The sequence below is a fragment of the Podarcis pityusensis genome, assembly GCF_964106645.2.
Source record: "Podarcis pityusensis genome assembly, chromosome: Z".
Classification (NCBI taxonomy): Eukaryota; Metazoa; Chordata; class Lepidosauria; order Squamata; family Lacertidae; genus Podarcis; species Podarcis pityusensis.
The window spans coordinates 31,904,697-31,932,561 of NC_138044.1; the positions used below are offsets into that span (position 1 = coordinate 31,904,697).

Here is a 27,865-nt window from a genome sequence, read left to right on the forward strand (position 1 = left end):
GACTGAGCTCCTCAGTTAGTTCTGTTCCAGCTTACAAATAAAGAGCTACTTTGGAAGAATCGCTCTACCTCTAACTTTTCTTACTTGTTGGAATTGTCTGCATTTGTGCCTTCAATGGTTCACCTTTAAGAAACTCCCATCCATCTTGTACTTCCTTCTCATGGATTTCTTCACATGTGTACACATCTTTACTGCTCCGCCCTTCTTGTTTTGTCTATTCCTTTATACCCCTTAATTTCTATATTCCAGTCATGAGCCTCATCCCACTAGCTATTAGTAAAGCCTACTGGGTCATATTTGCCATCCTATATTATCGTCTTGCTTGTTTCACATACTCTGCACATTAGTACAGAGACAACTGAAATCATTAGCCATTCCCTCCAGCTGCTTCCTTCTTGTAGTTTCCTGCCCTTTAGCAGAATTCTGGAGCACCAACTCAGTTTCCTGTGCATCAATGCAGCTATTATCCCTCATAATATGTGCTCCCCTGTATTTTGTCCCCCTGCCCTCAGGATTTAGTTTAAAGATCTGATCAGGTTTGCGAGACTCTTAACAAACACATTCTTGCCAACCGCTGTGAGGTGCAACCTATCTCTAGCCAGAAGCCCTTCTTCAAGGAAGCAGAGACCATGGTCCAAGAAGCCAAACATTTCCTAACAACACCTGTGCTGCCAGCGATTACTTCCAGCATTTTCCTCTCTCTTCCTGGGCCACAACCTTCAACAGGAAGGAGTGATGAGAAAACCACCTGTGCTCCAAGGCCCGTCAGCTTCCTTCCCAGAGTCTCATAATCCCTTGCTATACATCAAAGGCTGTGTGTGGCAGTATTGTTTGTACCCCCATGAATCAGAAGGAAGTGGTTGTGGTCAGTTGGCTTTATAAGACTTGGCAACTTCTCTGTCACATTGTGAATCTTTGCACCTGGAAGACAGCACACTTCCTGGGACATCCTGTTTCCTCTGCACACTGCTGCAGACTCCTCTGTAGGGAGTCACCTACCACCACTTCCTCTTGGGAGTGGCAAGGATTGTTCTGTATATTGCACCTTCCAAAGCCACTTTGGTCTGAGGTCTGCAACTGCTGTCCTTGTTCCTTTGGCCCAGAATTGGTGTCTGAAGTGGGGGCATGCAATCCATTTTGCAGCTCCACTGACACAGCATGGCTCCTGAGAGTCCTGCTTCTGTGTGTCATGTTCCTCCAGGGGTTTGTCTCCTGTAATCTGCAATCTTCCTCCACTGCTGTTCTAGGACAGTACACTCTGCTCTGGCAATAAATTCCTCATCTTTCCCAGTAGCTCAAAGGATAGGTGGATAGGTGGGCCTCAAATTGCTATAGTGTCTCTCCCAGCAAGGCACTTGCTGCAGGTGTAGTTTTGCATATTCTCAGGCAGGAAGAAAAGCATGGCACAGGTATTGGAAGGTCACGGCAGCACATCCCTCTCTGACCATGTCTCTTGGTCCTATGTATACCTGAGCCTCCCCCTCAAACACCCCTGCTAATGCCATACAAACGCCCCTGTTTACAAGTCCTGTTCACAAGCCCCCAGAGACTGCAATCAGCTAAATAGAAATGCGGCTGGCTGCTAGTCAACAGAACCCTTCAACTGGCTAGAGTTTAAGCAAAGTACTGGGGTGCGAGTTATTTTATTTTATTTTATTTTAAACTGGCATGGTACTGAAGCCATAATGCCTGCACTGGTCAAAAACATACTTTTATAGTATAGCTTTAGAAGTGGTTTGGCAAAGGTTGGTTATCATGAAAAGCATTTGCACTTCTGAAACTTCCACTGCTGGCACCTCCCAAGAGTTCCCATGTTCTACTCACAGCTGGCCAATAAAAATAATTCCCTTCCTTGTGTTATAGGAAATGAGTAGCTTCCAGAATGGAACAAAACAGGACTCTTGAAATGTTGCTTTAACTCTCTCCATTGTCTCAGATATTTTCTTCTCCCTCCCCCTCTTTCCCGTCTTCCAGATAGCACATTTGTTTAGCACATGGAGCAATGAGTTGGACAATGTTGGGTACTAATCTCATCCCAGCCACGAACTTATTGGTTGGCATGAAGCAAACCACTATTTCTCAGCTTCGTTGCCCTGTACCTAATTCTGAACAATATAGATAATAATATTGGCCTATGTTTTAGGGGTGTTGTAAAGGCTGCAGAGACAAGGGCTAATAAGGCCCTTTACAACATGAGTCCAAGATATCTGAAAGACCACCTGATCCCTTATATCCTGACCTGATCACTGAGATATGTCTCAGCTGGTGTGGTCCTCCATGGCTCAGATGCACAGCTTGTAGCTACTAGAAGCCATGCACTCAGTGTAGTGGCCCAAGCCTGTGGAACTCCCTCCCACCTGAGATTAGACAAACACCTTCCTGGTTGAACTTTAGGCACACAACTAAGACATTTTTGTTCCAGCAAGCATTTTAAGGAAGTGTTTGGTTTATTATACATATTTAGTGTTTGATTGTCCCATTTTCTGTAAGTTGTTTTTATGTATGCTACTTAGAAATGTGAATAATTAAGTGCTATAGAAATGTGTTGAATAAACGTCTGTGAAATGTTTGCAAGTATTTCAGAAAAAGTGATACAAATGGGAAGGTCTCTTCCATCTCCTGGTCTTACCTGGCTGACAAACCAGCAGGGCTCCAATCAAGCCAGAGTTGACGTCCTTGACACTGTCCACACGAGAGGAGTAGGCATAAGTCAAACACTGTGGGTCAGACCCGGTTGGACCTTGCTCTTTTAAGATGTCCCACACGTAAGTCTGAGTCTGGCCAGGCTCCACAGCATCATCTTCTTTCTCTGGCCTGCTGCTTGCATCATCATAACCTGCCCCTGAAAACACATAAGCAACCTTTCAGTTAACATTACAGTTGCTGGAGCCAATCCTTTCCTTTAAGGGTAGGAATGGGTGAATCTTTTAATTTTGGTTTCTTATCTTCCCAATCTTAGTTTACATTCCCCCATCAGTTTGAAATTTTAAAAAAGTCCCCATTAAAATCAACAGCACTTTAGTGTGATTCTGCCCCCCCCCCCGCAATATACACATATGTGCATGTGATTTTGCCTAGTGTACTTATTTTTGCAAAGCAATTTCCCATATTATAATACATTTTTAAAAATTTATTTCACTGACATGTTAAAGCACACTTTGGTATATGCATTACTTGGGTGGAAAACTGCATTGCAAAATTTGGTGAAGAGTGAATTTCAGAGGGCTTCTTTGTTTCAGTTCGTGTATAGCATGGATTAGGTAGGTTCGCTTTAACATATGAACTGAACTGAATTTATCCCCCTTCCCTATTTATGACAGCCTTTTACTGAGGTCTAATTTTCACACTACAGGAGTCAGCACAGTGGATCTGAACATGACATAGGGACTGTCCAGACGTCCTTTGTATTGTGTATTCATGATGATTTGTGCTCATTATGGTACTGGGGCAATTATATCCGAACCTACTTCCAATTCTGTTACAGGATTGGTTTGGGTCGCCACAGAGACAACTGGGTGGCAATGCTCTTCTAGGAGAGGGTCACCCCTTTCACCTGGCCGTGTTATATTGTAGGCAGGAGGACAACAGCCCAAGAGCTAGTCTTTATTTCATCCGCTCTGGAAGACAGAGAGACTTGGCTTGCTCTCTGTGCTGAATGCAAAGTTATGGCTTTGGGTATCCACCTGGAAACCTAATGGGAGAGCAAGATCTGTTGCAGTATCTAAGCTGTGAGCTCCTCCATCCTATGCTCGGGTTGTATAGATGCATAAATATAACCAGATATCCTAAGGACACCACAGTCTCTAATGACCAAGGAAAACAAAGCTTGGATAAGTACTGGAACCCCCTGGAGTCTGTCACTCTTCAAATACTGGAGTGCCTGCCACAACACTGATTGCAACTGCAAAAGTTTTGGGACAGTCACACTGCTTTGTTTTCAGCTGGTGAGCCTCCTGTAACTTCCAGCTGAAATCCTGTAGCTTTTTACACAACAAATGTTCCAGGATGGTGGTGGGGAGTTATCCACCCACTTTTTTTGTTTGGATGGTCCAGTATCAATGCACCACTAATGAATCAATCATTGCATCAATGCCATGTTGCAGAATACATCTGTAAAAAAAAAACCAACCCAATCTGGATATGGCTGTAGAAACACAGGTTTGAATCCCTCATCAGCCACAAAGCTAATTGGACAGCCTTGGATCAGGTGTTAGAATGTGTGGGTCATACCAAATTCTGTTAAAGGGGTGTGCAATATGAATGGACATGGTGCTCTTTGTGTATCAAACTCACCCTCTGAAGCTTTCCAGTAGGACACCCCTATGGCGTGGATGCTGAAAGGACGGGAAGCCAGATTCTTAAAGGTTACGACCACCTTGTCATGAACTTCTGCTCGGATGGTAGGGCCCAGAAGACCTGCAGGGGAGAAGGAGGATGGGAACCTTAATATCTTGGATCCCACTTGATTAAGAATTTGAACTCAGGTTGCAGTTTTTACCAAAATGTTCAATGTGATACATAGGCAAAATGCTGTTCAAAGGCACAGCAGGTGCTCTATATACAAGTAAAGATGTCGATCCAAAAATGATAGTCCCCCCCACCCCACCCCTTCAAGCCTGCAATAAGCAAAAGGGGCAGGCACAACGAGTGCAGCAAGTGGTTCTGATACTTAGACTGGGTAAGCAGTCTAGCACTTCTCTGACAAGGTTGAACCACCCATGTCTGTTCATGCCTGTGTTGGCATCTCCATGATTTGGGTGGTGGAGGAAGTGGACAGGAAAGCTAATGTAACAGCCAACAACACCCAGAGAGGTGAGACTGGACAGCTTTCTTAGGGTTGCCATATTTCAAAAAGTGAAAATTCGGATACAAAAGTTGTTGTAGAGCTTTTTTGTTTAGTTTTGCCCAAAGTTGAGGTTTTTTTGTTTTGCTTTTTTTACAAATTCACTAAACTATAGACTTCCAATATGCCATATATCCAGGTTTTCCCAGGCATGTCAGCTATTTCCGTCTGGACACTATTTCTGACTGCTATATTCCAGCTATGTCTGACAAATTCCAGGCGTATGGCTACCCTATGCTTTCTGATAACTCCAGAGGCAGAGTTGGCAGAGCAGTAAGAACCAGCCTCTGTCAACTTTGAAGATGGAGCCAGGTCATGCTTTCTTTTTTCCAGCCAGAACTTGACAGAACTCAGTTCTGGCACCTCTCATGTGGGCACCATTGCCATTATAAGAGAACATGGGAGGCGCTCATGGTGAGTTCCAGCACCTCTTTTCCTAGAAAAACAGCACTGCTGGTGCCCATTGGAACTTGTGAGACAGAAGGTAGGGCACCCAAACAGTAGGTGAAGCCAGAGCCAATGATGGGCAGAGCCAACTGAAGGCTCGTACACACTTCCACTTGTGTAGTGCCTGGAAAACAGAGGTTCGAGTGGTTTTCTGCTGGACCCGCGTTTTCTAGGCACGAGTGTCCAAGTGAGTTTCGCCTTGCCCTGCTGCTTACCATTGAAAGCCCTCTTTTTAGCAGTAGATTGGAACAAATGGGGAAAACCTGAATTAACAAATGAAGCTGATAAGTAGTGTTACCCCACCTCCACCCCCCGGACTGGTTTAAGTCAGAAAAGGCGGGCTAAGCGCAGACTGCGGTTGGTGAAGCAGTGCCCCATTTGCACTTACACTGCTTAGAATGAAACAGCCCTGAATACTTTTGACATTTCTGTATTTGCAAATATGTGGGTAGCAGAGCAGACGTAGTGGGAAGAGATACTCCTACAAGGGAACAGATAACAAGCTCCAAGAGAGCTTCCAGGTGGAGAAATCAAAATTAGAAACTGAATTGTTAGAACCCAATACCAAGAATTTATCAAGAATGTATAATTTGCTGCTGAAATGGAATACACAAGATGAAACAGTTAAATCGGCTATGATTAAGTGGGCACAGGACATTGGTCATAACATTATGTTTGCTGACTGGGAATGGTTGTGGAACACCGGTATAAAATTTACGGCATGTAATGCCTTAAAGGAAAATATTATGAAAATGATCTATAGGTGGTACATGACCCCAGTCAAGCTAGCAAAAATTTATCATTTGCCTGATAATAAGTGTTGGAAGTGTAAAGAAACTGAAGGTACTTTCTATCACCTTTGGTGGACGTGCCCGAAGATTAAGGCTTTCTGGGAAATGATATATAATGAAATGAAAAAGGTACTTAAATGTACATTCCCGAAGAAACCAGAAGCCTTTCTCTTGAGCATTGTCGGCCAATTGGTGTCAAAGAAAGATAGAATCTTTTTTATGTATGCTACGATAGCAGCAAGAATACTCATCGCAAAGTATTGGAAGACACAAGACCTACCCACTCTGGAAGAATGGCAGATGAAAGTGATGGACTATATGACACTGGCTGAGATGACTGGCAGAATCCGCGACCAGGGGAAGGAGACGGCGGAAGAAGAATGGAAGAAATTTAAAATCTATCTTAAGGACTATTATAAACTTGATGAATGTTAGAATGTCGAGGTTTTGAGAAAGAAAGGGTTACAGCGATATAAGATTAGACTGAAGGAAAGATTAAGAAGACATATGTTTGACAGAACTATTTAGAAGTTGCTGGAAAATTTTGGACATTGGGATGCAGAAAGGGGAGGTATGGGGGAGTCCGAGAAAGAAGGTTTATGAAAAAAAAAGGTCATGAAACTATACGTGTTTGTATGTCTTTTTATATGTTTGTATTGTTTTAAAAATTTTGTAAAACCAATAAAAATTTATATATATAAAAAAAAAGAGAATAAAAACGGGGCAGCCCCCGCGTGCCATAGGGTGCAAGCGATGTTCTTTAAGCAAAAAAACAAACAAACAACAAAAAAAAAAAACCAAGCTCCAAGAGAGGGCACATTCTCTACAGCCAGCTCACAGATCTCAATCTCACTCACAGATACATTTCACTGCCTGTCTTGTAATCAGTAGCTCCCTTTGGGGATACCTAAGCCAACCATTCTATGCTAAATTAGCAAGCAATCTACTTAATAAAGACATGCAGCTATAACATAAATATCCCATGTCTTCACCAAATGATCTACAAAGTAGCTTGCAAGAAAACGAATGTGTCAAAAACCACCATAATACAAGTAACACTTGTATGAATTCAGCGTTAATGTGCTTGGTAAAATAATAATAATAATAATTGGGGGCAGAAAGGGTGTGGGTGTCCAGGGAAAAAAAGCCTTTGGCAATTCCACCCACCATTGAACTCAATGCCTCCAACTGGAGAATGTAGAAGAGATTCCTCATATGTTCATTTTATGTGCTTTATTTAAATTGGGGAATTAATAATTGATTCCAATTTATGCACTGTCCGGCCCCATCTGCACTGTACATTTAAAATGTATTATATCAGTTTAAAAAGTCATGGTTTCCCCCAAAGAATCCTGGGAGCTGTAGTTTATTAAGGATGCTTAGAGTTGTTAGAAGACCCCTATTATCCTACGACTCCCAGAGTGGTTTAACAAGCAGTCCCTCTCTCTACAATAAAGATCCTTTTGCTTACCCATCCAAGCAGGCTTGGGTTTTGTTTGTGTGAAGGTAGAATCTGTGTATTCCAGATATATGGCTTTCTTGTACCGAGTGGTTGGCGTGGGGGAGAATACCCTGGAAAAGGAAAGGGGCATGGTTAAATTGAACAGCTATAAAATATACTGTCTGTATTTGCTTTGAGTTCTGAGTTACTAGATTATATAATTTATATTTATGCCCAACTCTCCCACCAATAAGTAATACCCAGAGCTACTTACAAAAAAGAAAAACAATAATTAGGAAATAAACACTCAACAGTAACCCACTCCCCCCCCTAAATAATGAAAAAGTAATTGTGAAAAACAGTGATTAAAATAATTAAAAACAGCATAATTAAATAATTATAATTAAATAATTAAAACCTGCTTGAATGGGAAAAAAAAGTTCTCAATTTCTATCTGTGGCCACATCTGGCTTCTTTTAAAGCAATATCATACCACTTTAACAATCGTGTCTTTCCTCAAATAACCCTGTGAACTGCAGTTTGTTATGGGTGCTGAGAGTTATTAAAAGACCTTACAGTGTTATCATTCCCAGAGTTCCCTGGGAAGACAGCTTGATTGTTAAATCACTCTGAAAAAACTGTAGTTCCATAAGGTGATTAAGGGGTCTCCTAAACAACTCTCAGTACCCTTAACATACAATAGTTTCTCGGATTCCTTCGGGGGAAGCTACGACTGCCTAACATGGAACGATGCTTCATGTCCTCTTTTTCCAGGACACACCCTCTTTTTCAGGATTAAAATTTTTGTCCTGGTGGATTTTTTAAATTTGGCAAAACGTCCAGGTCTTTTTTTGTTTGGTTTTTGTTTTGTTTTGTTTACACAGTAACCCAAGAATTTTTTTAAATAAATAAAGACAATATAAAAAGCCCTACACTGACCAACATCTTCCACTGTAAAGAATTATACAAAGAATTAAATCAGTTTCTCTGCAACTTTCCCAGTCCTCCCCACAGTGACCATGTTAGAAAGCTGTTAAACTGGCTGTTTCATGGTTGTGACAGAAAGATTAAAAAGAGTTTGGTGATGCAGTGCAGTGGAATTCCACCAGGGTGTTGAGTTGTAAAAAAATGGTAAAAAGGGATTTTCATTCTGAAAATCGGTGACTAGTGTCTTTGTAACAGTATACAGACATTTCAGTCAGAGGGGGAGCGATCTTGTGGAAAGAGAAGAATCCCATAAAGAGAAATTAGGAAGCTGAATTGGAGATAGGAGAAGTTTAACTTCCACTGAATTTACCCTATTTATACTTTATTGTTTCCTGAAAGAATTCTATCTCCTGATACATCATTTTTTCTTCTTACCAGCTTCGTTCTGTAAAATAAACTCCTTTTCCTGTTTTAACTTCTCTAGGTCTCCGGGTTTTCTTTTCAAAAAAGCAAAACTTGGCCCGTAGTTAAGGGGGTAAACCACCATTGGTGGTAACGTCATGATACGAAATGAAAAAAACCGCAAGTAGAATAAAGTGTTTTATATTTCTATGAGGGAAAAACCCTGTCAGAAAATGGCACCCCCTCATAAAATTCTGGAAGTGAAAGGGGACAGTCAGGAGAAGCTCAGTCTGAAGGAGCAGCTTCTGAGGAAGTTCTAGTCAGGATTTAGTATTTAGGAAAACAAAACTTGAAATTGCCAAAATTCAAACAGAAGCAGAAAAAGGAAAAGGAAAAGTCAAGCTTCAAGCAGAACAAGCCAGGCTTCAAGGAGAACAGCAGATTCAGTTTGCCAAAATACAGACAGAGAAAGAAATGTCACTATAGCAGGATAAAAAGAAACATGAAAAAGGAATGTACAATCTTAAAATGCAAGAGAGGCACCTGAAGGGTAGAGTTACCAGTACCACAGAGAAGCGGGGAAGTTACCTTAGTGGAACAAAATATATTTCCACAATATCAGAAAAGAGATGACGTGGAAGTTTTTTTTTTAGTTCTAAGAGAACTTGTAAAGATTTGGAGGTTCTAGATGAAGCCAGGACAATATATTTGCATCCACTGATATGTGGCAGTCTTAGTGGGTTTACTCAGAGATGAGAAATAAACCTCAGATTGTTTACTCTTTAAGGAAAGAGTGAGGATATGATTTGGGCTCATTGTTGAACAGAGCAGAAAAACAATTAGAGATATTAAAAGGAAACTGGTGAAATGTACGCCCAGTTAGGTTGCCTCCTAGATAGAGCCTTAAATAGATGGGTTGAGGGATGTACAGTTCAGACATTTGAATAACTGAAGCAGTTCTTTAAACATGTTCCCTCAAACTTTATTTGGTTTTTGAGGGATAAAAAGCTGCAAACAGTGATGGAAGCAGCAGATTTCCTGGACGAGATAAAAGGGGACATGGGAGAGTTGTTATTCTCACGAACCTTCAGGAAAAGAAAGGTTTGAGACACCAAAAACCAAACAAAATAAAATGGGAAAGTTAATTTGTTTTCACTGCCAGGAAAAGAGACACACAAGAAATCACTGTGCAAAATTAGAGAAAGCTAAAATATCAACTTCTGTCAAAAATGTTGAGTTTATTAGAAAGGCAGAGCCTGTCACAAATCAGCCCACAAACTCTGCTCAGAGCTAAGCCAGCCTGAGAAACCAGCCAATGTTTTACAGATCTAGAGAGTTTAAAAATATATAAACAGGGATTATATGGAATTCCTAGCAGCAGTGCAGGCGTAAAACTGTTAGAGAGTGCAAAACTGCAACACCAGGTGCTCCCTCGATAAAGCTGTGTGCTTCTGTCCCTGGACTCTGTTGAAAAAACCCCAGCTTTGCCATGCAAACCAGGAAGTGACTTCACCAGGCAACAAATTTTTCTTATCTCTGTGGCTGCAATCTCCTAGGTGACATGGACGCCTTTGGCAACTGAATGTGCATGCGTACTGCTTCCATTTCCCACCCAGCCACCCACTCCAGGAGGAACAAAGTAACTGTGGAGGCTCCCTGCATACTTGAAATTATTGAACAGAGATTGTACCGGGTGTCTAGGAAGAGGAAGTGTACTGCCCTCTGGGAAACAAGAAAATAGTTAGTGATTCCCAGAAAGTACAGGCTGCAAATACACCAGCTAGCCCATGAGACACCAATGTCTGGACCTCTTGGAATAAAGAAAAATAGGGAAAGGACATCAGAGCCTTCAGTAAGTCTTGTGCAGCATATCAGCTTGCAGGTCCTTCCCTCCATCCCAAAGCTGGGCAACCACTTACTAGGCTTCCAGTATTTGTTACCCCAAAATTGATCTTCTCAGTTTTGGGGTACTTCAGGCTTGGCGCCATGTGCAGGAAAACTGCAGGCATCGCTCTGGCAGGAAGTATGGGACTCTCCTCAAGTGGATCTTCTCAATTTTGTGCCACCTCTGCTCCGCACGCTGCTCCAGCTCTATAAGGAAATTCCGGGTCTCTGCCCCCAAACGGATCTTCTGCCACCCCAGGCTTGGTGCCCTGTGCAAGAAAACTGCTGGCATGCTAAACTGCAGGCACTGCTCTGGATCTGGGAAGGAAGATCCAGGGCTCTGGCAGGTCCTAGAGCCCTTCCCTCCTTCCCAATGATGGGAAAGCACTTACCAGCTTTGGGAAGGTGGTGCCAGGACTCCCAGAGCCCTAGCTCCGCCCTCTCAAAGCTAGACAAAATGGGCAGACTTTGTAATCTTTCATAAAATGGCACAAACCTGTGCGAGGCCAATATTTGGCATCTCCAAGTGGATCTTCTCAATTATGAATCTTTTCATTTCATACTACCTCAGCTCGGGTGCCCTGTGCAGGAAAACTGCCAGATCCTGCACTGCAGCTAAGCAAGGCGCCTGCCTCTAGGAAGGAAACTCCATGGCTCTGCAGGGTCCTAGAGCCCTTTCTGTCCATCCCAAAGCTGGACAAACATTTATGGGGCTTTGGGAAAGGGGTGCAGAGGGCTTTGGGACGCTGCTGGAACCCTCACCTGCCTTCCCAAAGTGGGGTACGCAGACCTCTATCTTGCTGGGGAACCAGTTGGGGGGTTTACAGGCATTATGGGTCCCCCCCCAGGGTTCCAACCGCTAGAGGCGCATTTAGGGTTTCTGAGTGACTGTAATAACACAGCTCTGTGTAACAATGAGAATCGCAATAATGGACTAGAAACAGCATTAAGTACGCCAGGAAGAATACCACACACCCCAAGAAAAGTGGGTCATACATGCAATGAGGTTCATAAATGAGGTCCTGCTCCTTGAAAAGGCATGGAGGTTGACAGAATGAAGTGGCCACCCTACATAAACGTAGAGCTGGGAGATGTCCGGAGATTTCACTTGCTAAATATCCATGCTGTGCAGGAAAACTGCAGGCTCTGGGAAGGAAGAGCCAGGGCCCGTCCCTCCTTTCCAAAGATGGGCAAGCACTTACTAGGCTTCCGGCTTGGAGAAGGCAGTTCCAGGATCTGGCATCATTTCAAGGAACTTGCACCGCCCCCTCCAAAGGCACACAAAATGGACGGCACTTGGAAATTGTTTACAAAATGGCGCCCTGTGCAAAGTCCGATTTTGGGCATCGTGATATGTCAACACCGCAATATATAGCGTGATGTCTGAAATAAGGATAGAACTATGTAGAGGTGAATGGGGTAATGTCCGGGCAACTGCTACTGCTTAGAAGTCTGAAAGTGTTATTTATTAGAGTACAGATCATTTTTTAAATTAGCACACTTCCTCTAAAATTCAAGCTGCAGAAATAATTAGTAGCATAGATATCAAAGGAAAGGTGAGAGAATGATACCTAATAGACAAGTGGGAGACACAGATACAGAACTGCACACATGCACACAGAAGGGGACAAGGAAGGAACACATCTTAAATAACGCTCCAAGGTTTATTATTGTAATTTTTAACTTAGAAGCCCAGGGCAGCTTCTAAGGGGGCTGGCTGAGAACAGGGCAGGGCAGAAAAAATTGGGGCTTTGGAGACATAGGTGTAGTCAGGGTTTATGTTGGGGCAGCAGGCTTCACGTTGGGAGGGGGCAGAACCTCAGTTAAGTATTTTTATTGATTTACTTGATGGGGAGAACTGCCCCCCCAGGCTATGCCCATGTTTGGGGAGGCAAGGCAGAAAGGGCTTAAGTAATAAATAAATGAAGAGTGGAGGTAACCAACTCTCCTTTTATTTATTCCTGGCACAGAGACACCTGCACAAAGTTGCAATCATATAAGGTTTCCGTCGTCCCCAAATGGATCTTCAATATTAGGGGCACTGTGCAGGAGAACTGCCAGAACTCTGGCTCTGGCAACAGGGTCCTAGAGCCCTTCACTTCTTCCGAAAGACGGGCAAGCAGTACTAGGTTTCCAGCTTGGGGAAGGTGGTGCCAGGGCTCTGACAGCACCCGAGCCTTCGCTCTGCCCTCTCCAAAGGCACACAAAATGGACGGCACTTTGAAATTGTTTACAAAATGGTGCCCTATATGAGACAACTTGGCGCCCCCAGGTGGATTTTCTCAATTTTGCACCACCTCAGACTTTTGGATGAATTAAATACCATGGCTCTACATAAAAATGAGAATAGTACTAATGGACGTGAAACAGCGTTAAGTACCTCAAGAAGCAAAAAAAACCAGGTGCTGCATACAATTTATTATATCATAAATGAGATTCTGCGCTCATGGGAGCTGGCAGACTGAAATAAGCATCCTAAATAAACATAGGTCAGAAAGGAAAGGGGCGGCAACAGGGCTGGACAATTTCTGGTTATCAAGATCGTGATTTGTCACCAGCTAAACATCGTGATATACCAATATAGAACCATGTCTGAAATAAGGATGGAATTATGTAGAGGCAAACGGGTTATGTCCTGACAACGGCTACTACTTAGAGGTCTGAAACTTATGTTTACTTGCCTTTAACATATTGTTACCACTGTTATTTTATAGTAGAGATCATTTTAAAATTAAACCCCTTCTCTAACATTAAAACGGCAGAAGTAATCAGTAACATAGATATCAACGGAAAGGTGTGAGAATGGTCCCTAATAGATACAAGGGGGACACAGGGAAGAAAGAGTCTTAAACAACAAGGCAATATTTATTATCTTCAACTCAGAAGTAAATAACCCCAGGGGGGTTTCTAAGCGGGGGGGGGGCAGTTTGCTGGCTGTAGGCAGGATTGGTCAGAAACATGTGGGGCTTTGCAGAGGTGAGGCAGAAAAAGCTTACAGTGCCAAGCACTGCTTTCCCAGCACAGAGACAGGCATAGAGACACTTGTTCAAAGATGCAATCATGTGAGGTTTTTTCGGCTGCGGGTGTGTGTGCACGAAAACTGCGCACGCTCTAGGCAAGGTTTTAGAGTCCGTCCCTCCTTTCCAAAGATGGGCAAGCACTTACTAGGCTTCCGGCTTGGGGAAGGCAGTTCCAGGATCTGGCATCATTTCAAGGAACTTGCACCGCCCTCTCCAAAGGCACACAAAATGGACGACACTTGGAAATTGTTTACAAAATGGCGCCCTGTGCAAAGTCCGATTTTGAGCCACCTCGACATCGTGATATAAACACCGCAATGTAGCACGATGTCTGAAATAAGGATGCAACTGTCTATGGGCGGTCGGGGTAATGTCCAGGCAACTGCTATCACTTAGAGGTCCTAAACTTATAAATATTTACTTACCTGTAACATATTATTACCACTCTTATTTTAAAGTACAGATTTTTTTATTTTTAATTAGCACACGTTCTCTAAAATTCAAGCTGTAGAAGTAATTAGTAGCATAGATATCAAATGAAAGAGAATGTTCCCTATTAGACACGTGGAAGACACAGACACACAAATGCGTACACAGAAACGCAGAAGGGGAAAAGGGAGGAACAAGGTTTAAATAACTGGGCAATGTTTATTATTATTTTTAATTTAGAAGTAAATAATCAGTCTTTTTTTCCATGGGATAAGCAGCAGCTTTGCGGCACAGGGAAGTAAATAAATAAATGCAGAGTGAAGGAAAGCCATTCTCCATTTATTCATTCCTGCGCAAGACAGCTAATATGGATGGACTTTGGAAATCATTTGAGGCCAATGATTTGTCACTCACAAATGGATCTTCTCAGTTACGGATCTAGTCTGGGAAGGAAGATCCAGGGCTCTAGCCTTCCCTCTTTTCCAAAGATAGGCAAGCACTTACTAGGTTCCGGGGAAGGCGGTGCTAGGGCTCTGGCATCATCCCAGAGCCTTCTTCTCTCCACCCTCCTGAAGCCAGACGACATGGACACACACTGTAATCTTTCACAAAATGGACTCCTCTGTGAGAACAATTTGGCGCACCCAAATGAATCTTATCAATTTTGCACCACATCAGCTCTGGCACCATGTGCAGAGAAACAGCCAGCACCGCTCTCAATCCCATGCTGCATCTAAGCGAGGCATCTGCTTCTGGAAAGGAAGCTCCAGGACTCCTGACAGGCTCCTAGAACCCTTTTGTCCTTCCCAAATTCGGGCAAGCTGTGGTCCTGATTCTGGGGTCAGCAGCGAAGCTGAGGTTGTTGGCACCTGGGGTAGACGTGTTTGCGCTGGGGGGGGGAGTGGATAGGAGAGCAACTGAACCTGGACAGCACAGTCGGATTTTGTGTGGACCAAGGGTAAATGACAAGAACACGGAGATTTGCCTTGAATTGCTGGTGTTAATAATGGAAACTGATATTGTAATGTGTGATTTTTGAAATAACTGTAATTTTGAAAATGTGCAAAATGGTATGGTACCTGTATGCTCACCCATTGCTCAGGAGAGGTTTGAGATAACCTCCCATTTTGCAATGATCTTGAAGGGTGGGACATGTGGCAAAAAACTAGAGTTTGGTGATACAGTGCGCCAATGCGCTGAGCTTTAGTTTCACTCCGATTGGCTGCACGTACAGCTAGCCAGAGTAGAGGGTGGAGACAGCAAATTGGGAGGGGAAAAGAGAAAAGAGTTGAAAGTTTTAGTTCTGGTGTTCAGCTGGTGTTCAGCAGAGTGTATGCGCAAAATCCACTCTGAGGAAAATATCTGTAGCCAGAGAAGGAAGTCTCTGAGCTTAGTTTGAAAGACAGTGATTAGTGTCTTTGTGAAAGTATACAGACAAGAGAAAACCCTACTTGGGTCTCATTTCAGCCAGAAGGGAAGTGATCTTCTGGAAAGAAAATCATCCCAAACCAGTTGGAGGAATGTGGTGACCCCCTGGCTCTGTAATACTACTAGGGGAGCCTCATGAGCCTCATTTATAGAAGGCTGGGAAACTGACAGAAAGTACCACCTTGTTTAAGAACCAAAGTATTAAGCGGTAACAACTATGCAATTAAGTTTAATGGACTGAAGTGAAGTAACTGAAAATAAGCTGTGCATTTACCACCTTGTTTAGGCACCTGTAACATCAAGTGAATTCACCATTTTTATAGTTTACTGTTTTCTGAAAGTATTCTATCTCCTGACACGTCTTTTGTTTTACCAACTTTGTTCTATTAAATAAATTATTTTTTTCCTATTTAACTTCCCTAAGTCTCCAGAGTTTTCTTCTCAAAAAAAGCAAAAATTAGCCAGTAGTTAAGAGGGGGTTCACCGCACATGGCTTAGTGGGCATTTGAAACCTGATCTTATTTTTCTAATCTTAAATTCAGTGCTCCACATTTCCACATCAGTTTGCTTTTTTAAAAAGCCTCATTAACATATATTTCATTTTAGTGTGAATTTATCCTAAAGCACACAATATTGTATGCAATTTGGCCTAATATATACTTTTCTGTAAAAATAAAATAAAATTACCTAATACATTTTTGTATGTCATTTCCTACTAATATTTATGCACACTTTACCCTCGTATGTGTGTTGGGTGTATGTGTAATGTGCACATTACTAGGTTAGGAAATTACATTTCAAAATGTGTTTGGATTGCATATTGTTTTGTTTTTGTTTAAATAAATGTTATTAGATCTTATAAAGAGATACAAATATCATTATTTATCCCAACTAAAATTAAATCCAGAGAAAAATAAGGGAGAAGAGAGAGACAGAAAGAGAGAGAGAAATATAGAATTAAAAGAGAGAGAAATAAGAAACTAAAGAACTTCTTATTCTTCATTTGTCAGCTATTGAAAAACATTATTCAAGTCATCTACTCCAATATAGCACACAGCACAACTACTCTCTATAAACCAACATTATCTTTAGCTTTCAAAGCCAAATGTCATTATTTCTTTATCTTTTTCACACAAAATGTCTAAGAGAGATTTTCAATCTTTTGTAAATGTTAACAGTGACTGTTCTCTGATTCAGCACATCAATTTCATTAAGTCTAATAATTATAATACAGTGGTACTTCGGGTTACATACGCTTCAGGTTACAGACTCCGCTAACTCAGAAATAGTGCTTCAGGTTAAGAACTTTGCTTCAGGATGAGAACAGAAATTGTGCTCCAGTGGCGCGGCAGCAGAAGGCCCCATTAGCTAAAGTGGTGCTACAGGTTAAGAACAGTTTCAGGTTAAGTACGGACCTCTGGAACAAATTAAGTACTTAACCTGAGGTACCACTGTAACCATTCTTCCACTGTTGGTAACAGTGAGTTTTTCTATATTTGTGCTTATAAAAGTATTGCTGCTGTAATTATATATTGGAACAAAATTTCATAGTCATTTTCTAACTGTATATCCATAAGTCCCAGCAGGAAGAATTCTGGTTTCAGTTGAAAGTTCATCTTCAAAATTCTCCATATCAAAATATATTTGTATCCATTTTTCTGCTTCTTTTTTATATGTCCACTAAGCATGGTAAAATGTCCCTTCATGTGCCTTACATTTCCAACAAGTATTTTGGATATTTTTGCATTCTAAATAGCTTCTCAGGAGTTTAATACAGTGGTACCTTGGTTCTCAAACGCCTTGATTCCCAAACGCCGAAAAGTGTTCCGGTTTTTGAACGTTTTTTGGAAGTTTTACGTCTAATGCAGCTGTTGGCTATTGTTTCCAGGGCGCCTCCACCAATCAGAAGTTTTCAAACATTTTGGAAGTCAAACGGACTTCCAGAACAGATTGTTTGGTGCTTTTGTTTTTGCTTTTTATTTTGTGTTTTTGAGGCTTTTTCAGTTAATTTGTTTTTGTGACTGTGTGAAACCCAGTTCAACGATTGATTGATTGATTGATTGATTGTGTGGCTGTGGAAATGGATAAAAGCCCCCCATCCAAACAATGACTATCATAAGTGCAGATAAGAAAAAATAATAATTTTAAATTTTATCATCTACAATGCTGTCTTATTTATTTTATAGTACAGTACATTGTTTATTGCTTTCATTTTATGGATCAAGGGTCTTGTTAGATAGTAAAATTCATGCTAAATTGCTGTTTTAAGGGTTGTTTTTAAAAGTCTGGAACAGATAAATCCGTTTTGCATTGCTTTCTATGGGAAAGCATGCCTTGGTTTTGGAACGCTTTGTTTTTGGAACGGACTTCCAGAACAGATTAAGTTTGAGAACCAAGGCACCACTGTACCAACAGTACATCATTTTATTTTTAAAAATGCATATTGCTTTAGAACGTGTGAATTAGGCATATTCACCTTTAGATGCAAACTTAATCAGATTTTCCCTCCTTCCTTACTGGTTGTGGCTGTGCTTTGTTGTCTTTGAAGTCAAAGACAACAACATCTATGCAAGTATCTTTGTCCAATTACTTTTTTAAATTTTTAAAGTTTCTCTGTTGATGGAAAAGGTTCATCATTGGCATATGCTTTCCCACAGAGCCAACATGTTTATGTAAGGAAAAAAAGAGTCGCATTATAAGGGAAACAGATAATGAAACCCTGTTATTACTGTCTTATCACCAGTGTTATCTGCAATGTTTGGAGGCTCACACTGAGCATCCATTAGAGGACAAGAAGTGTTGACCTGCGGAGAATGGACTTGGCAGGCCAGAAAGGTCACTGACCATATTCCTTTGGGGTGACTCAGACTGGCCAAGGAAATCCGGAATTTAGGAGCAACTGGGAAAACAAGCAAGTGGAACTGTGGATATCAAGTCTAATTTTGCATGGTACAAACAGTGCTGCTCCCACCAAAGCAGAGCTCTAACCAAACTGAGAGTCCAGCCCTTCAGGGAAAACTGCCTTACTTGAAAATCTACAAATGATCTTGGTTCAGCTGTGATGCCATCAGCATCCCAAACACAAAAGACAAAGCAGAAGGGAAGGCGATGAGAGTTCTCAGAATCAAACACCAAAAAGATGCTTGGATCAAGGGAGGAAAAAATCCCAAAGCTGTTTCATCGAGAGTTTTTCTACTTCCCCGGGGTCAGCCCTAGCTTTTTGGGTGGGGACTCTTAGCTACGGCACAGAGATAACATGACAAATTCTTTGCCTGGAACACTCAGAGTCATTAGGCACATTTGGTCTGTAAAGTTTCTCTTGAGATGCCAAAATAAACAGGCCCTGCCATTGTATTGAAGTTTCCCATCACAGCCTAGCCCTCCTTGCCTAGGAAGTAGGAGCTGGAACTTTCAAGCTCAATGACAAAGCAGTTCATTCCCCTCCCTCTTCTCATAAGCACAAGGAGCAACTGTACCATGCACATAGGAGCCAACTCCTAGGGGCCAAGGGGTCTTCAGGCTTCATCCCCCCCCCCAAATAAAGTATTTGAGGGGGCTGGGTCCCTCCAAAGTTGATGAGCATTGCCATTCAAATGTGTGCCACATCATGTTTGTGTGCTACAACATGTGATTGATGTGGGGTGGGGCTTACCCCCCCATATTTTATTCAAGTTGGCACCCCTGGCTGCACATGAGGAGGCCTTTGAGCAGTGCAAGTCAATGTGGTAGGGAAGGGATAGAACAAGTGTGAGCAAAGCCGTCCATATCCATTTCTCATTTTTCCAGTCTTCAGTTCTCCACATTTCCACGTCAGTTTGAAACAAATTAAAAGCCCTCACAAAAATTCACCAGCATTTTAGTGTACATTTCTTCTAATGCACACATTTGTTTGCAATTTTGCCTAGTATGCTCATTTTTCACAAAGCATGCAATGCGGTTTTGTATGTCATTTTTCCTAATAATTTTTGTTATGCAGACCTTAGCCGCAATATATGCATTTTTCTACACACTGCTTGGCTGAAGAACTGCACTGCAAAATTTGGAAAAGTTTTGAAAATTTGGGAAATTTTGAAAGATGGCTGTGCTTTGGTTCTCATATTGCTTAGGTGGGCTTGTCTTTAAATGTGAACTGAATCCAATTCTTCCCTCATTCCTTGCGTAGACTCTATACCATCTGGCTGCAGTGCAGAGAGAGAAAAACAAAACTGGGCTGTTTTTGTACCTGTTGAGAGACCAGGTGCCTTTTGCAGCCCCTAAATTACCAAAATCCCTAGCGACAGCTATTCCACCAGTCTATCTGATCTGTCTGTCACAAATCCATCTGGCCTTTACAGTGGTACCTTGGGTTACATATGCTTCAGGTTACAGACTCCGCTAACCCAGAAATAGTGCTTCAGGTTAAGAACTTTGCTTCAGGATAAGAACAGAAATCGTGGTCCGGCGGCGCGGCGGCAGCAGGAGGCCCCATTAGCTAAAGTGGTCTTCAGGTTAAGAACAGTTTCAGGTTAAGAACAGACCTCCGGAACGAATTAAGTACTTAACCCGAGGTACCACTGTATATGAATTGTAGCTTTTAAGAACTTGTGTATTAAGCATTCATCCTGATTTGCACAAAGCTTACACAGAGGTTAAATTATGCCCCACTTTTACTGAGTGTGTACTGTATTCTGCTTTGTTTAAGGGTCAGTTATACAATGGTGAGCATTCATCCTGCTTTGCTTGCAGGGTGTCGTTCACACATCTTTCTGTTAGTCATTTGTTCGTCCCACACTGAAATGAACTTCCAGGGTGACTGTCCCCCCCCCCCCGAAAACAAAGGGTTTGTCGTGCAAGGGTTACAAAGTGCTTCACTTCACTTAAAATGCACAAATCCAAAGTTCTGCCATGCACTTGAACTGCTCACACAAAACTGTGACTATCTGGAAGCACCTTGACTTTGCTTTTCCCTGCCCCTCTCCCAATTCCTTTTCCTTCTGTGTCATGTATTTTTAATAAACATATTTTTTATTAAAGATTTCTTGGTTTACAACTGTATGTGCAATGTCTTTTTTCCCCAAGTTTCATTTTCTACAGATCAGTTTCATTTGTTGAGACATTAGTATTACATTCAGAATACAGTGGTACCTTGGGTTAAGAACTTAATTCGTTCTGGAGGTCTGTTCTTAACCTGAAACTGTTCTTAACCTGAAGTACCACTTTAGCTAATGGGGCCTCCTGCTGCCGCCGCTGCACGATTTCTGTTCTCATCCTGAAGCAAAGTTCTTAACCCAAGGTACTATTTCTGGGTTAGTGGAGTCTGTAACCTGAAGCGTCTGTAACCCAAGGTACCACTGTAAAAGGGGGAAAGAGGTGGAGGGGGGAATGGTGAGTGGGGTGGGGTCAGGTGGCAATGCTTCTGTTCTACTTAGTGTATGTGTGGGGTTTTGTGTCAGTGTCACTTGCGCGGGTTCCCTTCACTATTCACTTGTGTTTCTTTGGTGGTGAGAGAGGTTGGGGTTGGCCTAGGGTGTGGTTGTTTGTTTGTGATTGGCTGTGGTGAACTTAATTTTCATGTGTGAGTAGGGTGGGTGGGTGCTTATTAATCAGGTTAGCCATATTGATTCACATGCTGTTGGTGGATTCTTGTTGCTGTCTTCTTGGACTGTGTATGTGATAAAAGGGAACCATACACGCCATATATTTGAATTGCATTTAAAGCACATGACTGCTCCCAAAGAATCCTGGGGAACTGTAGCTTATGCATCACTGAGTGACAATTTCCAGCACCTTTAGTCCTCCAGGACAGCACTACAGTTCCCAGGATTCTTTGGGGGAAGTCATGTGCTTTAAATGAATATTGTAAGTGTCATGAGTCCTGTGGCCCTGCCAGTTTCAGAACTGAGGCAGTAGCTGCTGCAAGATGCGGAAGTATAGTAGGATATGGAAGGAGTAGCCCAAGAGGGATGACAGAGACCCTGTTATTTTGCCTTTAGAGGTTGGGGATGGAGAGGCAGTCACACTGGCTCTCTGAACTCCATCTCATTGCTGAGAACCCAATACCACCTCAGCTACTGGGAACAGGCCCACACCTCTCAGAGAAACGTGAGCCTCCAGATGCATCAGACTTGCAGTAAGAAAGAGTCCCACGAGTAAACAAGCCACGTCTCGTCTTTTTAATGCCGGGAGTGTTGTGATTGTTTGTCGAGATATCTTAGAAGCTCTTGATACATTTAAGCACCTGACGAGAGACACAAAATGGCACCACCTCCCCACCAGGGAAGAAAGGGTGACATCAGGATCTGCTGCCCCTGCGGATTCTGCCACCTGAGGCGGTCAACTCACCTTCCTTAATGGGTGGGCTGGCCTTGCTCACATCCCATCTCTGACACCTGATGCTGTTTCTGAACTCTCTAGTCATGCCTTAGGAAATCTCTGCCTATAGGCTTATCTGTAATATTGCAAGCTTTCTTTCTTATTCACACTTAAGAGTCTCTGTGGTAGCATTTGGGATAAGAGCCAAGACAGCAAGCCTGAGGGCATGGATTTTCTTACTACTGATCTGTATAAGCCTCTGAAAGCCTTTCCAGCAGCACAAAATGTGTTAAATAAATATATGTCTATGTTCTGTGCCAAAAACAGCAACATTCTGAGACCTGTATGAATCAAAGCGCTTCCAGACTATGGTACAGGCACCCCCAATTAACCATACTGTTCATTTTTATGTCCCTGTGGTTTTTAAACATGAATACAGTAGGCTGGGTTACAACTTAAGCTGGGTTATGTTCTTAGGATCACACCTAAAGACAAAATCACACATAGGACTCAGCTGTACAGCTGCAAATACATTTTTAAAATGTGTTGTAAAGTGCAATATAAAAATGTGACACTAGAGGACGACAGTGAACTATGCAAAATTCAATGTATTTTTCAAAACTTTTTTAAAGAAGGCATTTTCACAGCATTTTTAATATGTGTGTAGATTCCACCATAGACAAAGCCTATGTTTTCATAGTTCAACAGTGGGTGGGATTGCCAAGGTATTTTTTTCCAGAATCCTGCCCCTTTCCGACCCCATTCCTTTTTTTAATTGTTAAGCTTAATGCACACAAGTTAAATGCGCACAAGCTGCAGACTTACTGAATGTAAGAAATGAGTATGTTTATAAAGTTTAAAAAGCCAGTGTGGTGTAATAATTAGAGTGTTGGGCTAGGACCTGGGAGACCAGGATTCAAAACCCCATTTAGCCATGAAGCTCACTGGGTGACTTTGAACTAGTTACTTTGCCTCAGCTGAACCTACCTCACAGGGTTGTTGTGAAGAAAATAATGGGGAGGCAGGAGAACCTTATATGCCACTTTGTGCTTCACGGAGGAAAGGTGGGATATAAATTAACTAAATTTCAGATATTGGGTGTCACCTTAGAAGAGGCATTGTCCCTTCATTTTCATTTCGGAGGAGGAAATGCTTTATTCTGACCATGCCTACTGCAATGGTACAAGCACCGCCCAAGTATGTTTTTCTCTCTCTTCAAAACTATTGTTTTGGTATAAAATAAGCAGTCTGAAACCCACTTAGTTGCTTGACTAACAGTACACACCTAACCATTTCTACTGAGAAGCAAGTCCTGTTGAATTGAACCTATTTCTAGGTAAGTGAAGTTATACTCACTCACTTACCGTACCTACAAGAAAGTCCCATTGAACACACTGAGTAGTCCCACTGAACTCTTCTGAGTAGACATGTATAGGATGCATTTCTTTAATGGCATGATAATCCCATAAATTATGCAAATAGAATCAAATTTGTATATGTTTGCTTCTTTTCTGTCATTTCTTTTACTGGTAATTGTGAGCACCAGAGAGCCTACTTTTCTTCTCCCCCAGCTTCGCCCAGTGTTGCTCTCACACTTCCCTGCTTATCTCCACACCTGTGAGAGCTAGAAACTTTCTTCTTTTTCTTTTTTTAAAAAGAAAACTAAGATTCTCACGGTGCTGAATTCTCATCACAATGTAAAACAGTCATGCCTCAGGTTACAGATGCTTCAGGTTGTGCATTTTTGGGTTGTGCACCGCACCAAAACCGGAAGTACCGGAATGGGTTACTTCCAGGTTTTGGCACTTGTGCATGTGCAGAAGCGCTGAATTGTGACCCACACGTGCGCAGACATGGCGCTGTGGGTTGCGAACGCTGCAGGTTACGAATGTGCCTCCTGCACAGATCCCGTTCTCAACCCAAGCGTCCACTGTAACACAATATATACATTCCCCAACTTATGGGTTCCAGAGCTGAACCCTTTGATTATCCAGTTTAGTTCTTCTTCAAATCCGCCCCCCCGTGCCCGGTCTGCCCCCCAGCCAGTCTTGCATATACCATTAGTCCTCAAAGGCACTGCTTGAACTACCTTACAAGATTCACAGACTACAGGATTGCCAAAAATTTTTTGCTGACACCACTCCTGTACTTTGAACAGCATCCTGACAAACAGACATTGCATGCAACCTTTCATTGCATAGGGGAAAATAATGGGGGGAGGACTCCACCTGCTAACATTATGTGTGTTAAGCTGCTCTTAAAGGTCACTTAAAGGCCAAGCCACTTAAGAAATGTGGCAACCCAAGGCTAAAAATTAATACCTGACAGGCTGAAATGGCGGGAACTGGAATCCAGCAACACCTGGAAGACCACAGGTTCCGCTTGACCGTTTTAACGAGTGATGCCAGGGACTGCCTGCCAGAATGAGGCTTCACTTGTCAGGCCAGCAAAATGCTACTAGCAGAATCATAGGAAAACTGAGCTGGCAAACTTAGATACAGACAGAGACCCTGCACATCTACCCTGTTGGTGCCATCAGAGCAGAGCTCTGGGGCAGAGGTCCAGGGTCCCATGCAGCTGAATGAACAAAAGCACACACACCCTCCATGCAGCAGGGATGGCTTCTCACATTTTGAAGGGGACAGACATTGCCATCTAAAGAGCACCTACACCAGAGCTTTCCAACCTGTGTGTCGCGACATGCTTGTGTGTCGGCTGCAGTGTGTAATGGTGTCATGCGAACGCTCCTCATGCTCCTCCCAGGAATGGAAAGGGGTTAGTTTAACCTCCGGTTTGCTAGTAAAACTGAGCTATTGTGTCGCGAAATGATGCACATCCAAAAAGTGTGTCACCAACATGCAAAATGTGGAAAGCTCTGCACTGCACAGTAAGGCCACTAAGCCCAGAGTCTAAAATCCCTTTGCAATAGCTAGATAAGACCATACCTTTAAAAGACATTCAAAGCACCCACAGAATCCTGGGAACTGTAGTTTAAGGGCATTGAGAATTGTAGTTCTGGGAAAGGTCAGTTCCCAGGATTCTTTTTTTGTGCATATGGGGTGGGGTGGGGGGGTGTTGAACATGCTCTGAAGGTATGGTACATACATAGCCAACATCACCACAGCATATAAACATAGAGAAACAGGGAAGCAACTACGGATGACAAATGGACTATCTTTACCCCTTCTGGCTGCCAGGCACATAGTCCCAGTCTGTCTCCACTGCTCCGATGTAATATCTTCTGGTGATGCCAATGCTCTGCTCAAAGAGGCACCACAGGATGACGATGCAGCTGCACAAGGGCAGCCTCTGCATGGTCTAGTGTGTGTCGAAGAGACTCCAGAGGCAAAGGCAGTTCCGATTCAAGGAGAAATCTAGGAGGAGGTAGGTGATGGTTGCCTGACCTATTTAGCAAATGCCATCCTCAACGAGGGAAGTGAAGGCAGGCCACGGAGCAACTACAGGTTTGGACGAAGCTCTAACAAGTTTTCAATATGCGACCGGATAGGGAATCACGGTCACGCACACAGACTTTCAGTGTGCTGGGATGTGTGAGTGAGCAACACTGGGTGGAGAGCAACAGGATGGAGAGGGGAAAAGTCAAAGGGGGGGAAAGGTTGAGCAAAGTTTAACCTCTTATTCGCTGTCGGGACACCAGATCCAGGATTAGGTTAAGAATTGGCTCTGATAGACAAGGCCAAGACTCATCTAATGCATCTTTCTCCAACAGCAGCTAGCCCTTGTAAGTCTGCAAGGATGAACCAGCCATCCTTCTTCTTTCTTCTCCTTGCATCTGATATGCAGAAGTATACTATCACGACAGACAGTAGTTCTGCTAGCCAATAGCCATGGACAGATCTGTCCTCCTCAATTTTATCTTATCCCTTTACAAACAAACAAAATCATAAGAACATTTCTCAATGTGTTCTGAAGGTTCCACGTGACCCAGTCTGAGGGGCAAGCTGTGGCAGCCTGGCTAAGGTCAAGTATGATCGGGGGTGAAGACTCTCTCAGAGGAACCTGATCTGCCGTTGCCAGACTCTGTTTGCCTATGAAATTCATTGTCTCCTCCACTGAACAATCTGGCTGACTGCTGCAACTTGAAAGTAGGTTACAGAACCTTTCTCTCAATAACTTTAATTATAAAAACTTTAAAAGGACAACATCACGTGCAAATCATATTACAACAACATGAAACATATAAAAGAAAAACAATCAAGAACAACCACCAAAATGGCTTCCTTGAAAACTGAGGGTAGCACCAAGCAAAGCAGGCGACATAACGTTATAAAAGAAAGAAGAGGAACATCACCTTGTTAAACTGGCTTGGGTGAAGGTAGCCTGATTCCGACCAATCAGTCAAGTGAAATCATCTGTCATAGGGGTTGCCAAATAAGTCATGCTTCTCTGGGATAAGTAGCATCATACAGTGGTACCTCGGGTTAAGAACTTAATTTGTTCCGGAGGTCCGTTCTTAACCTGAAACTGTTCTTAACCTGAAGCACCACTTTAGCTAATGGAGCCTCCTGCTGCTGCCACGCCGCCACCACACGATTTCTGTTCTCATCCTGAAGCAAAGTTCTTAACCCGAGGTACTATTTCTGGGTTAGCGGAGTCTGTAACCTGCAGCGTATGTAACCGGAAGCATATGTAACCCAAGGTACAACTGTACGTTGTTTGTTCATCTGCTTCACAAAAGACATCAAAGTGGTAACAAAGTCCACACTGAACCTCTTTGAAAGCCATAGCCAGGTGCAAAAGAGAAGAGTGGGCAATCTTCTCTTAGAACCAAAGAACATGGTGCAAATGCTCAGGCCTGGTATTCGTTTTCAGCACCATAACTGAGCTCACAGTTGCACAAAAAACCACAAAAAACACACGTTTTCTACATCTCAGCAGCATAATTAGGGCTGAGGTTGGGGGAGGCCTTACCTTTAAAACAATTGGAACTCTTTTCCCCTAGCGCAGGGGTGGCGAACCTGCGGCATCCCATATGCTACTGGACTACAACTCCCATAATCTCTGACCATTGACTTTTGCTGGCTGGGGCTGATGGGAGCTGGAGTCCAACAACATCTGGAGGCCCACAGGTTCCCCACTACAGCAGTGGCATGGACATCCGCATTCTTATGAAGCTTCTGTCACCACCTCAAGAATTTTTTTTACCCTTCCAGTCTTACGGCATGTCTACCCTGACTTATGCGATTATTATACTGTTGATCCAGTTCAAAAGTTCAGCAGGGTTAAAGCTTCCTAATCTCCTCAGGGTCCCAGTCCAGCTCTCCCCCTCACCTGCATTCAAAAGCTATTTGTGTTTTTAAAAGCCATTACTAATTGAAGTGAATGTCATCCCCTTTACTTTGACCTTTATCCACACTGTACACCTAAAGCTCATTAAAAGCACATGGCTTCCCGCAAAGAATCCTGGGAACCGTAGTTTACTCCTCACAGAGCTACCATTTCTAGCACCCTAAACAAGTTCGTCACATCCACACCATAAATTTAAAGTGCATGTATAGCACATAGCTTCCCCCATAGAAAACATCTGTGGTGAGCCTGGAATTAACAGGTTTTTCTGAGTCAGTTTTCTAACAAAGAGAGATGAGAATGGAGGAATTTCCCCCAGAAATGTCTACTAACATTTTTCATGGTCAAAACAAGTCCTCTTCCTCCCTTCCTCCAGCCTAGGAAAGGGCTCATGCGAGATGATTCACCAAAATGTTTTATGCAAATCCTCTTTATATATTTTTATATTAAAATGACTGTTTAAAAAAACACAGTTGCTTGTCTCAAAGTATTTTTGGAGTACTATGAAGCATAACAGGCAGGAAAATGATGGCTGGGGTCTTGGCTTCTCAAGCAAAGGAGAAACACAGGGCAAGGTCGGGGTGTGTGTGATGAAAGACCTATTTATCGTTCATTTCAGATACAATATTGTACTGCCTGCCCCAACTTAAGAAAA

At 42.6% G+C, this 27,865-nt stretch overlaps 1 protein-coding gene across 5 annotated transcripts in view; it reads right to left on the reverse strand.

The window, feature by feature from the left end:
• F8 (coagulation factor VIII) overlaps nt 1–27,865 on the reverse strand; it is a 75,498-nt gene that overhangs the window by 41,715 nt on the left and 5,918 nt on the right. The window contains exons 1-4 of one of the 5 annotated variants that reach the window (XM_080990229.1): nt 25,085–25,453; nt 7,553–7,653; nt 4,294–4,416; nt 2,630–2,842 (exon numbers count right to left, since the gene is read on the reverse strand). In XM_080990229.1, coding sequence (XP_080846355.1) covers nt 2,630–2,842; nt 4,294–4,416; nt 7,553–7,653; nt 25,085–25,218 — 571 coding nt within the window. In that variant the 5' untranslated portion in view covers nt 25,219–25,453. Of the gene's footprint in view, nt 1–2,629; nt 2,843–4,293; nt 4,417–7,552; nt 7,654–10,770; nt 11,111–11,231; nt 11,254–11,937; nt 11,957–25,084; nt 25,454–27,865 lie in introns of those variants that run through there. The other 4 variants (XM_080990232.1, XM_080990233.1, XM_080990231.1 and 1 more) reach the window with 4 other exon arrangements.